Source organism: Hemiscyllium ocellatum, chromosome 20, assembly GCF_020745735.1.
Source record: "Hemiscyllium ocellatum isolate sHemOce1 chromosome 20, sHemOce1.pat.X.cur, whole genome shotgun sequence".
Taxonomy (NCBI): Eukaryota; Metazoa; Chordata; class Chondrichthyes; order Orectolobiformes; family Hemiscylliidae; genus Hemiscyllium; species Hemiscyllium ocellatum.
Window position 1 is genome coordinate 34,906,344 of NC_083420.1, and position 13,813 is coordinate 34,920,156.

Below are 13,813 nucleotides of genomic sequence, written 5' to 3' on the forward strand. Positions count from 1 at the left end.
GATTATTTTTCAGGTCCTCCTTTTAATTTTGATTGTGAACCCCGAAACTCTACATTCTGACTATTTTGCCAATTCCTTTGGGGACTGGGTCCAACCCAATGCAAATTTCTCTCCAGACTTGGGGACATGGCTTTAACCCTGGCACCAGACAACACAACCGTCAGAACTTCTCATCATTGACAGGAGATAGCAACTATTCTCCTGACTTTACTGGTCCCCTTGACTAACACATACCATTTCATTCTGCCCACTTGATAGGCTCCTGCACTATATACCGTCGACAATTTCCCCCATTCATCTTGCAACAAGTACCTTAACCTGTTCAAACTGAGACACAAAAAACTTCTCCATCAGTTTTTCCGAATCCCATTCCTCTTTTCCGAGGTGGCACCAAGCCAAAACAACTCATCCAGTCCCACACCCCTGCCTTTTCCCCTACAATTTATTCCTCCAGATAACTCTACAAATTTCTTTTAATAATCATGTTTTTAATCTGGGTTCTCAATCTATTCCAATCCTAATTACTCACTTAATACAAGGTGTGTTTTTTTTGGCAAAAGTTAACATGAAACAATCATTTCAAATCAGTGTCCTTAATCACAATTCATACACCAGCTGGAATAGTTTCTCCCTATCTACTCTGCTGCAGAGTTTGTCCTCATCTTCTCAAAGGACAATAGCACCAACTTCTCTACTCTATCTACATTACTGAAGTTCCTCATCCTTTCAACTATTCTTGCAAAGCTTTTTTGTGCTCTCTCTGTGGTTTCGAGGCCAAACAAGTGTGTTCAATAGGTTTGAACCGAGTTTCATCCCTTGTACTCTCTTCCCCTATTTATAAAGTCCAAGATACTACTTTATAAACCACTCTGAAACCTATTGGACCACCTCTCGTGATTTGTACATCAATATACCTGGGTCAATTTGCAGCCAAAAGTGACTGCGTAAGATAACAGCAGAGGGTACAGAGATAATATGTCAGCATGGATAAAGAACTGGTTAGTTGATAGGATGCAGAGAGTAGGGATTAATGTTTTTGGTAGACAAGCTGTAACTAGTAGAGTGAGACAGGAATCCATACCAGGGCTTCAACTATTGACAAATTATATCAGTGACTTGAATGAAATGATTGAATGTATAGTAGCTAAATGAGTAGGAAAATTAGTTCAAGAGGACACTGTCTTCAAAGGAATATAGATTGGCTAAATGGACAAAAACTGGCAGATGGCATATAATGTAGGAAAGTGCAAACTTGATTACTTTCATTATAGGAATAGAAAAGCAACAACTATTTAAGTAGGTTAATACCAACAGTAACTTTTTTAAAAAACAAACCTATATTTCTTTGTTGGACTGATGCCATGACTTTCACTGACTTCATGATGCTCATTACCCAGTTTCTATAAAGTTCTGATCAGCAGTAACCAGGGGACAAAAGCTGACACCATCCTCCTAGAATGTCACATTCCTGGTATTGCATGGACTGTCCAGGCAAGCTAACAAATTACAGTTACAGGCAATGGGTTGCCCCCACCTACCATGCAGTGCTAGGAAAGGAAACTCATTATGTTGGAGATGGTGTGAATGGTGTGAATGCCTCAAACAAGAACCTCAGCCATGTGACTGAAACTGGTTGTCTGAAAATAGTTTTAATTATGCAGCTGTGACTTATTTGCTGGTCTGCTTTTTAAACTAGAAGAGAAATGAGCAAAGCAGATCTATGCTTAACTAATACTGACCTCAATCTCTCAAAATTTTGTATTCCGGAAAGAATCTTCTAGTAGGTCGGCAAAGTGAACTAACTTCCAGTTTGTAATTAGTGTAAAATTCAACTGCATCTGATCTCCTGTAAAAGGGACGTCTGTGACCAGACAACCAAAAGGATCGCCATTTAACAGCAACTTGTATTTCATGCCTATTTTTAAAAATGTAATTCATAATTGTGACTTATTTTCTTAGGGGTGCAGGCACATAATTCTTTCAAGTTTGCTTCACACACAGTGGTTCAAAAGGCATTTGGCACCCTTGGCGTCATTACTTGGCCCTTTGAGTACAGGAGTTGGGGTGTCATGTTGAGGTTGTACAGGGCCTTGGTGAGGCCACTTCTGGAGTACGGTGTCCAGTTCAAGTCACCCAGTTATAGGAAGGATGTTGTTAAGCTAGAGGTTTCAGAAGAGATTTACCAGAATGTTATTGGATATAAAGGTTTGAGTTATAAAGAAAGGCTGGATAGACTGGGATTTTTCTTTCCCCCCCACTGGAGCAAAGGAGATAGAGAGGTATCCTTACAGAAGTTTCTAAAATAATGGGAAGTATAGATAGTTAAGGTTAGCTGCCTTTGCCCTCGGATGGGGGATTTTAAGACTTGGGCACATTAAGGTGAGAAGAGATTTAATAACTGAATTTTATGAATGGAGAATATTTGCTGGAAAATGGGGAACATAATACACCTTATTTTGCAAGGGAAAGAAAAGAAAATGAAAATATAATTAAAATTTAACTCTGTTACAGACAGAAGAGGAAAACAATAAAGATAATTTATTTCTCCTCCTGTCCATGACAATAGAGACTGGTATAGCCAGACAGCATGGAAACAGGTCCTTCGGTCTAACTTGTCCACCCCAATCATGTTCCCGAGCTCAGCTCGTTCCACCTTCCTGTATTTGGCAGATATCCTTCCAAACCTTTCCTATTCACAAACTTCTCCAAATATCCTTTTTATATGTTGTAACTGTACATACATCCACCATTTCTCCTGGTAGATCATTCCACGTACAATCCACTCTATAAAAAAAGTTGCCCCTTTTTAAAATCTTTCTCCCTCTCCTTAAAAATATACTTCCTAGTTTTGAATTCCCCCATCCTAGGAAAAAGACATTTTTCATTCACCTTATCTTTGCCCTCATGATTTTATAAACCTCAATAAGGTCAGCCCTCAACCTCCTACGCTCCAGTGAAAAAGGTCCCAGCCTTTCCAGTCTATCTTTCTAACTCAAACCCACTATTCCTGGCAACCTCTTGGCAAATCTTTTCTGAACCCTCTCCAGTTTAATAATATCTTTCCTATAATTGGGTGGCCAGAATTGCATACAGGGCTGCACAGTGGCTAGCATTGCTACTTCACAGTGCCAGGGATCCAGGTTCAATCCCAGCTTTGGGTAAAATTTGTGTGGAGTTTGCCTGTTCTCCCCATGTCTGTGTGGGTTTCCTCCTACAGTCCAATGATGGGTAGGTTAGGTGGATTGGCCATGCTAAATTGCCCTGGGTGTCTGGGGATGTGTAGGTTTTGTGGATTAGCCTTGGGGTTGCAGGGATAGAGTAGAAAGGTGCGTCTGGGTGGGATGCTCTTTGGAAAGTTGGACTGAATTGTCCATTTCAACACTACTGGGATTCTATTAGATTATAGAACTTGATGGTGCAGAGGGATCCAGGAGTCTGAGGAAATTAAGCATAATAAGTTAGAGATTGGCAGGTGACTAAAGAGTGGAATGAAATGTTGCTACTTATTGTAAGAGGAATAAAATACCAAAGTAGAAAGCTGGACAAGGCTTTGAGGAGAACACATCTGGCATCCTGTGTACTGTTTTGTCTTCCTATTTCAGCCCTGTTTTATTTGAAAAAACATGGCTATCTCCATTAGAAGCAGTTTATAAAGAAGATACAAGGTAAAAACAATGACTGCAGATGCTGGAAGAGCACAGCAGTTCAGGCAGCATCCGAGGAGCAGTAAAATCGACATTTCGGGCAAAAGCCCTTCATCAGGAATAAAGGCAGTGAGCCTGAAGCGTGGAGAGATAAGCTAGAGGAGGATGCTTCAGGCTCACTACCTTTATTCCTGATGAAGGGCTTTTGCCCGAAACGTTGATTTTACTGCTCCTCGGATGCTGCCTGAACTGCTGTGCTCTTCCAGCACCACTGGTCCAGAATTAAAGAAGATACAATCAACACATTGCCAAGATGAAAGATTTATTTTATAATGAATAACAAACTGGGCCTATATTTGTAGACATTTGGAAGACGGAGAAGTTATTTTATTCAAACATTAAATTCTGAGGGGACTTGATAGGATGGATACCAGAAGGATGTTTCTTGGTGTGAGGGATAGTGGAATTGTGGAAACACCAAGAATAAGAAGCCTTCATCTTCAGGTGGGGATGAAAAGAAGATGTTTCTCTCAGAGGGTCATCGCTATGTGGAATTCTCTTTCCCAGCAAGCAATGGAAGCTGGCGAGCTGAATTTATTCAAAGTAGAGTAACAGACTTTTGATCAACAGGGGAGTCAAGAGTTATTGTACGTGTGAGTGTGTATGTCTGCAAGAGGGGGGCAGGAAAGTGGAGTTGAGACCACAAGCAAAAATCAGCCAAATGGCCCACTCTTGCTCTCATATCCTTAATTTATATGGCTTTAATTCTTCCAACGAAATGAATCACATCAAACTTCTCTGCAGCAAACTTCATCTGCCACTTGTCCACCTTTTCCAGCATCCTGTCTCTGTCCTCGAGGTTTATGAACCATGAGAACATAAGAACTAGAAGGAGTGGGCCACCTGGCCCTTCATTCCTGCTCCACCATTCACTAAGATCATGGCTGACCTCTTCACAGACTCAGCTCCACTAGTCCTCTCACCATAACCCTTAATTCCTTTACTGTTCAAAAAATACCAAACTTAGCTTTAAATAAGTTCACTAAAGTAGCGTCAACTGCTATTCCATAGATTCACAACCCTCTGGGTGAAGTTGTTCCATTTCAATTCAGTCCTAAACATGCTCCCCCTAATTTTGAGGCTATGCCCTCTTGTCCTAGTGGAAACATCTTCTCTACGTCTACCTTCATCTATTCCCTTTATAATTTTACATGTTTCTATAAGATTCCCCCTCATCCTTCTGAATTCCAATGAATATAATCCCAGTCTACTCAGTCTCTCCTCATAAGCCAACCCGCTCAACTCCGGAATCAACGTGATGAACCACCTCTGCAGCCCCTCTAGTGCCAATATATCCTTTCTCAAAACTGCATGCAGTACTCCAGGTGTGACCTCACTAGCACCCTGTACAGTTGTAACATAACCTCCCTGCTTTCAAACTCAATCCCTTTAGCAATGAAGGGCAAAATTTCTTTTGCCTTCCTAATTAACTGTTGTACCTACAGACCAACCTTCCATGATTCATGCACAAGGACACTCGGACATCTCTGCACAGAAGCATGCTGTAACTTAATACCATTCAAGTAATAGTCCTTTTTACTGTTACTCCTATCAAAATGGATGACTTCACATTTATTAACAATGTATTCCACCTGCCAGACCTTTGCCCACTCCCTTAAAAATCACCTCCTCACAATTCAAAACTTCCATGTTTTGGGTCATCTACACATTTTGAAATCTTGACTTGTGCGGTCTTATCTGGGTTGTTAACATATTAAGCGGGCAACCCCATTTCAGAACAACCTCTGTTATCCACAAATCAATTATCCGAATTTCGGATTATCCGAACAAGATCTCAAGGTCCCATAAAAACGTTATCCGAACAGTTATCTGAACAAAATACTCCCTGCCTCGCTCGTTCAGATAGAGGTTGTTCTGTAACTACCTTACTCCAGTCCAAAAGAACAACCATACACCACTGTTCTGTATACTTATACACAGCCAATTCACACCTTCTAATCTCACTTACAGATACATTGCATTTAGTGTATGTCTTCTGGAAGTATACATGTCCAAACAATCTCATTACTTTCACCAACCCTCAATTTCTCACAAAAAAACAAGCTCAATTACAAGTTAGGGTTAAATACAGTTTATCCTTAATGAATCCACGCTAGCTTTCATTAATTAACCCACATTTGCATAACTGACTGTTACTTCCATTCCCCTGAATAATTCTTTTCTAAACTCTTTCCCACCACTGAGCAGCCTGGTTCTATAATTACACGGCTTCTGGAGGGAGGATGCAACAGCCTGACTAGAACTCATATTCCCTTGTCACTGACCAATGCTAATATTTGACTAACTGAAGGGGTTCTGCTACTTCACGGAATAACATCTCCATAAGTCTCTCCTTCCTTGAATTTCTAAATGTCTGCAGTTCAGACTCCAGCTCAACACTGAGACAAAGTTCCTCAGTCTCTAGAACTTCATTGTTGATGCAATTGTCTGGAATTACTGCGGTCTGCAGAAATAACCATTCGCTCCAGTTTGACACCACCTGACCTACCATTTCTAGTTAACAAATTAATCAATCAATAAATATGGTTAATGTTTAATGGGACATGGTAGAGGATCTTTATTCTGTATCTAACCTGTGCTGTACCCCCGGAAGCATTTGAGTGGATTGTGTTGAGGGAGTATTACTATTTATCTATCAAATGTTGTACTTGCATTGAGAATTAATATTGAGCCAGCATAGAGAAAGCATTATTCTGCCTTTAATCATTCTACACCCTATCTTTTGATGTTGATTCTGAGAGCTTGAAATAAGAGGATTGTCATTCCCAAACCCCGAGAGTATTTGCCCTGATGAATTCTAGAAAAGCATTTATTATGTGAGTGTAGGAAACACAGTTTCACTTCTGGACTGTTATGGGTTAAATGCATCGCCAAGCCTGCTGCTTAACTGACTTAAATTAGAACAGGTTGAAGGCTTCAAGGTGCCAAAAGCTTTGGCTGTACCAGTTGGTGTTATCTGGCATGAGGCAAATGTTTAATCAGGCTTCGAGTGTTATGCTATGTGAGGTTTCAGTGATTTTTCACACCATAATCTATCTCCGCTACATGTGTTATATTTTTCTTTGAATCTGGCATTGAACAAGGGGGAAGGGTGCAAGAGAATGATCTACATTTGATCAGAGAGCACTGCAGATACATTTTAACGCTCTGATTGATTGGTCATGTCACACTTGCTTCTCACCAGTAGGAGGTGCTGACAAAACCTCATGAAGAGTCCCATTCTCCATTTCCCACACCAGTCATCTTGCAGTTTCTATGGATTGAAAGTGACAATTTAGTGCCAGTTGGCAGAATATTTGGAACTCTGGGGTGAACATAACACGAATTCATTTGACGAAATCCTCAGTCCAAGCAGATGGAGAAGACTTTCATTTGTTTGCACAAACTTGGGCTTGAGCCGAAAGGCCAGCATTCAATAAGCTCACCACCGACAGCTGGAGATGGTCAATTAGCAAGAATGTTAAAGCACATTCATACAATATGGGAAATGACTACAGTATACCAGGGAGACAGCAATTTAGAGGAGAACACAGCATAATTTGACAGCAGTCAGACATTACAGTGGGATCCACAAGCCCTCACATGGGCTCACATTAACAATTCTATTTCAATGCAAGTACAAAAACAAACTTGCCAATTCTCAGGCTTGTGTGCTTTATTTACCAAATAACAGCAAATTAGAATCTCTTCCCATGGTATAATGAGTACCGAGTAAGGAATGCTTACTAAATTTCATGAGTGATACAGTCATTAGCACAAGGTGCTTAGGGTAGGATGAAGTTACTGAGCAATTGTGTGACAACAGCTGGATTCTCATTGTAGAACTGCAGACAGTAAATAACATGGCACTGGGCAGAGGAATTGTTAAATGGTGGTTTGTTGGAACTGGATTAACTTCAGTAAAGATACGAGCCTTATAATTTTAAACAACGTACAGGAAAGTGAGAGGCGCATATAACCCTCACTTTGAGAAACCAGTTTAGACGTCTTGATAATAATTCAGGAAATATTTGACATGCAAATCCGGAACCATCAAATCACCAATCACATGCACACAGCATGGAGGCAGACTCAAAATGGGCCTGGGTCAAAAATTAATACGATTCACTCCCCACACCCTTTAATTGTGACCCAGAGTGTTGGTATGAGTTTACTCTGAGTATATGTACGTTAGCAGTGATTCACGGTAGTTTGATCTCTTGAATTCAAATGACTAAACTGCTGGATTACTGTGTGATTGTTGAGTATGGGGAGTGAAGCACGTAATAGGAAGTGCATAGAGGCAGCAAGCTCTGCAATACATGAATGCCACCTTTAGTTAAGTGAATGTAAGGTGATTCCTCAAAGCTCTATGCATTTTGGGTTGAATTCAATAAAACACTGCAGGAACAGGAATATAATATTAGAACAGAAACTGAAGAGCAGCTTGCTACCTGATAAGGCATCAGCTCTCATGCCAAAGTTGCAACATGACATTCTCAGTAACCTTTCTTGTCTCCCTTTGCTCATCAACACATTTGTGGTCAGTTCTCTTCTGGAATTTATATATAAGCATAAGAGACTCTGGAAATTCAAAACGGGAACAGAAAATGCTGGAAATGCCCAAGCAGTTTCTGTGGACAGAGAAACAGTGTTAACATCACAATGCTGAAGTGTGATTTTTGTTTTCTGTTCCCACAGAAGAGTATTTCCAGCATGTACTGTTCTTACTCCTCTGGATCTCCCTCTCGTGTTCTACCTCAACTTCAGGTATTCTGGAAACTCTCACTCCAATGTATTATGTTGTCGGACCTACAAGCTGTGGCATTCGTTCCCTTCATCAGTCATCCCTGGTTCCTTCAAGTTTTCAAATCTTGAGTTTGGGATCATGGTGGCCTGCTGCCTCACAGCGCCAGGGACCCAGTTCGATTGTAGGCTCGGGTCACTGTCTGTGTGGAGTTTGCACATTCTCCCAACGTATGCGTGGGTTTCCTCCCACAATCCAAAGATGTGCAAGTCAGGTGAATTGACCATGGTCAATTTCCCAGAGTGTTAGATGCATTAGTCAGGGGTAAATGGAGGGTTGGGGGTGGACTTGTTGGACTGAAGGGCCCGTTTCCATACTGTAGGGAGTCTAATCAAACAACTCTGCTGCCTCCACACCCTTGTCCTCTGCTAAATGGACCAGGCTGGTACTTTTTCCACAGCCTCTCCCAAGAACACTGTCAGACTACATTAGTGTAGCTATCACAGCAACTATAACAATAGTGGCATTCCTCCATTTCAACTCTTGTGCAAGGTGCAATAATAAAGTGCTTCTACACCTCTGTACACTCAGAGCCCCAAACTGCAGAAGAAAATTACATATACAAATTCCCCCATCTCTAATGCTGACTGTGAAGACCATGTGGAAAGTGAGAAATGAGAAAGACAAGGAAGCAGGATAGCAGAAAGACGATGATACAGTATCAGCCTGAACGAGCTGAGGTTCCTGTGATATGTTGTAACCCATCATATTTAACCCGTTCTACATTTTCTGTTTGCATGTACAATTTTCAGCAATTACAGTTGCCAAGTTTGATGCTGGAAGACTACAGGAAATGTAAAGCCTTAGAAAGTGTGCAACATAGACTGATATCAGAAATGGTCAATTATAGTCTTGTGCAGAAACTTGAGACAATGATCTATCCCCACCTGATTGAAGAAAGCTAAGGAGGTTTAGTCCAAGTGTTTAAACAAAGACTTTGATCTTCACCTTGGCTATGTCCTGCTCTACTAGACTTTGATTCTTGGCTTAATGTTTTTCAGCTACAATAAAATTAGCCCTTTCTCTTTTGAGACTTGAAGGATTTGCTGGGTAAATGTAGGGGAATGGGTCTGGGTGGGTTGGTTGGTGTGGACTTGTTGGGCCGAGGGGCCTGTTTCTACACTGTAAGTAATCTAATCTAAAAAAAACTTCCTCACATTATTTAATTAGCTCAACTGGGAGAAACAAATAATGGAATATAAATACTTGAACAGGGAGACACTTTACCAAATCATTTTGTCTTGCACATCAGAACAAATGTAAGAATGTCAAAGTTCATGCTAATTTATATTGCAGAAGTGGGTGCTGATTGGCTGGCAAGTTCAGTCTGATTGGCCTTGGCGAAGGAAATAGGGCACTGCAGTTGGAACCAACTCTTGGGTCTAGGTAGGAAATGGGAGAGAGTCACAGCAGCTTAGCTCTCCTCACTTGCCTTTACAGCATCACCTCACTGTACCAGCCAAGACCAAATATTTTCAGTTTTCCTTAGTCTTCCAAAAATTTACACTTACAGCTATCAACCACAACATGTGAAAGAAGCGTGACAGACAGAATAAGCGGTGAATTATTTCTAGAAAAGTTCCATTTTTGTGATATGCTTCTCTTGAACCATAGCTTGCAATGACCTGGCAAACAGGTCCAAGTTGTCATGACAACAAGCTGCATTTTTTTAAAAACCATGTCTAAATCCTGTGATACTTCTGTGTTACTGTCTACTCTGGAGTTCCCAACAACAAAAGAAAAATATAGCAACATACTTCATAGCCAATAATCTTGTTTTTTTTCATGATGATCTACCTCAAACCAGAAGCTGGGACTGATGTCCCTGACGGCTTGTTTTTCTGGGCATGTGGATTAGATCACAGTTTAGAAGTCAGGAAGATACAAACTGCCTACTCAAAGGCTTAGGGAGAATACTAGTTACCCATACAGTCAGGGAAGTGGGACTGGTCCCCTCAAAGTAACTCAGCATTTGGTACAATCACAATTGCATTTACGTAGCACCAGTAATGCGGTAAGTTCTCCTAAGACGTTCATGAAACAAAACCTGATGCTGAACAACGCAAAGAACGAACAAGACAAGCGATTAAAACCCTGGTCAACGGGATAGGTTTCAAACATCATTTTATAGTAGTGGAGGGAAGCAGGATTGTTTTTGTGTGTGGGTGAGGGTTGGCTGGATATCCAGAACTTCAGCCTCAACAGCTGAAGGCACAATGGTTGGGTGAACATGGAGGGCGGGAAAGAGCAAGTTTGGGGGAATGCAATGTGCTCAGACAGCTGTAGGCTTCAATGAGGTTATAGTGCTGGGGGAGAATGTAAGGCAGCAAAACTGATCAAAAAGAGGATGGCAATTTGACAATCTCTCTCTCCCATTCGCTCCAACCTCAGGCACAGCGTCGTCCCTTTTCCCTTACTCTGTGTTTTACTCTATTTATCTCATTCCTGCTGTTTATCTCCCCTGACTGCAGTAAGTCATGAACAATCTTGGAGCACAGACAGCTGGATTTCATCCCAGCCGAGTCTCTGGCTCGGAGAGTGGTCACGGAAATGGGTTTGGCGAGACTCAAGGTGGAAGCTGTGAGCTCGCCATGTGGATGGTGGGTATGACTTCATCCCAGCACTCGGAGGGTTTGTTAGAACAGGTCCTACACACGGGCAGAGACAGGGAAACCCAACGCATCCTCATTGGTCAGGGTACAGCTGTACGATAACACAAGCACAGTGGGAGGGCAGCTGAGATCTTAAGATTGTGCAGAATGAAGCTTATAACCCCCTGTGCAAACACTATCCCATTGCCCTGCCCTTTCTGCATAACCCGCCAAATCTTGCTTTCAAATATTTATTTGATTTCTTTTTGAAAGTTACCACTGCTTTTGCTTATACCCTTTCACCCTGAGCTCAACCATTTGCCGCCTTGCAAAACTCCAGCTTCAGATTTTCCCACTGGTTTTTTACGAATGATGGGAAATCGGTGTCCTCCAGTTACTGTTCCTCCCGTCACTGTAAACTCTTCCTAATTGTAGACATTCCTGCCAAAGCTTTCATTATGAGCTGTCCCAAGGAGAACAAACGCGGCTTCATTAGTCTGACCCCATGTGATACCTGGAGTGAATATATTGTTAACAAGCGCACCCACACCAAATGTCCCACCTCACCCCCACCTCCCATTCCCCAACCAGGCAAAATAAACGGACTCTTCTTTTCCCCCATTGCAATCCCTCTGTACATAATGCACTTGGAAAGGGAACTGAAAAAAAGGTGGATGTGAACATTCACAGCCATTTCGTTCAGATGCAAACACTGATGCTGCCATCTCCCGTGGTCACCTCCGGGCTTGCCCTTCGATCTCCAGTCTTGTAACTTTGCCCCCGAGTTCCCGCTCGGAACCCAGACCCAGCTGGGTGGGAGTAGAGGGGGTGGGGGTGAGAATAGGTGCTCCCCTAGCAATGAGGACACGACAGCCTTTATAAATGTAGGCAGCATTTCGGAGGTCCCGTCTCTTTTACCGGAGAGCCACCCATTTGAATGGGTCTTTTGGGGACCCCTGAATGGAGTACGGGCTTGTGCTGGAGTGGCTTTCAGTTAAGTTACAGAACAGAAGCCTGTTCCTAACCAGCTCTGCTGTCAGTTAGAGGGAGGCGCCTATCTCTGCTGACCAGGGAAACGCTCACAGCGCCCTGCTCCCACTCTGAACAGCCCCCTGGCTAACATTCACCCATCCCTTCAAAAAAGTAAAGGGTGACACTTTCCCCTGGACAGGCACTAGAAGCTTAAAAAACACAAGGGGGTAGAAGTCCCCACAGGAGTGTGGAGGGTGTGTATGTGTGTGAGTGCATGGAAATGGAGCTCTAGACTGAAGTGCACAGAGAGAGCCAGGAGATGTGGATGTGAAGGTGAGGAGGTGGTGGTGCAGGACTCATGGAGGAGGAGTGGGAGCTTACCTGTACCATTCCAGACCCCGGTCGTAGTGCCTGTCGAAGAAGTGTGGCTCCACACCGACCGCCCTGACGTCCGGGTGCACCCGGATGGCCTCCAGCAGCGCCCGGGTCCCTCCCTTCTTCACCCCGATGATGATCGCCTGAGGCAGCCGCTGCAGCCCGAAGTCCGGCGTGCTGTTGCTGCGGCTCAGCTCCTCGTCCGTGGTGCTGGACTCCTGGCCTTCCCTGTCCAGTAGCCAGCTGTGCACGGTAGCCACCTCGGCGGGGCTCTCACTGCCCAGCGCCTGGGAGGTGGGGCTCCTCTCCCCCAGCCACAGCCTGGCCCCGGGAGGCTGTCCAACACTGACCGCCTTGTGCTCACTGCCCTGGGACACCGGGAACCGCAGGGAGGTGTAACAACTCAGCAAAGTGTAGCAGACATAGGTGAGGGACAGAGACAGGGTGAAACCGAACAGCAGCCGCTGGGAGAGTTTATAGGAATGGACTGTGGGGCTGGAGCAGAAAGCCATTTCTCACAGCAGTGCTGTTCAAAGGACAGTGCAGAGACATCTTCTCACTCCGAATGTTGCATGAACCTTTACAATGAACTGTCCCCATCTAATCCCGAGCAGCGAAATGATTCTCGGATTTATCCTATCTTACTGCAAACCACCCTCCACTCCGCCAGCAGCAGCTCTTCCCCAAAGCAGGTGGCCATTCGGGAATCGGACTGCCTCTCTCTCTCTCTCTCCTTCCCAGCCTCGGGCTCCTTATTCCGGGTAACAGCGTCCCCTTCTCTCCCAGACCGCCGTCTGTCTCAGCTCCGCGCACACCGCTTCCAGACAGGACACAGCCCGGTGTCAGAAGGGGGTTCCGGATCCCCCTCCCGGAGACACTGACACTCTCTCTGTACCTGCTGGAACACACTCCGTCAATCCTGCTCCTCCCAGCTGCTCACTCAGCACAGAGCCGCCGACCAGCAGCAAACAACCCTCCCTCTGCCCCGCCTCACCATCCCTCAGACCCTCCCTCTGCCCCTCCTCACTATCCTTCAGCCCCACCTCACCATCCCTCTACCCCTCCCTCAGCCCCACCTCACCATCCCTCTACCCCTCCCTCAGCCCCACTTCACCATCCCTCTGCCCCTCCTCACTATCCCTCAGACCCTCCCTCAGCCCCACTTCACCATCCCTCTGCCCCTCCTCACTATCCCTCAGACCCTCCCTCAGCCCCACCTCACCATCCCTCTGCCCCTCCTCACTATCCCTCAGACCCTCCCTCAGCCCCACTTCACCATCCCTCTGCCCCTCCTCACTATCCCTCAGACCCTCCCTCAGCCCCACCTCACCATCCCTCTGCCCCTCCTCACTATCCCTCAGACC

General features: G+C 44.1%; 1 protein-coding gene across 1 annotated transcript in view; it reads right to left on the reverse strand.

Moving 5' to 3' along the window:
• Window positions 1-13,332, reverse strand: part of hs3st4 (heparan sulfate (glucosamine) 3-O-sulfotransferase 4) — a 155,409-nt gene extending 142,077 nt beyond the window's left edge. Inside the window, exon 1 of the mRNA XM_060840269.1 lies at window positions 12,456-13,332. Coding sequence (XP_060696252.1) covers window positions 12,456-12,961 — 506 coding nt within the window. The 5' untranslated portion in view covers window positions 12,962-13,332. The remainder of the gene's footprint in view (window positions 1-12,455) is intronic.
• Window positions 13,333-13,813: the final 481 nt, after the last annotated feature.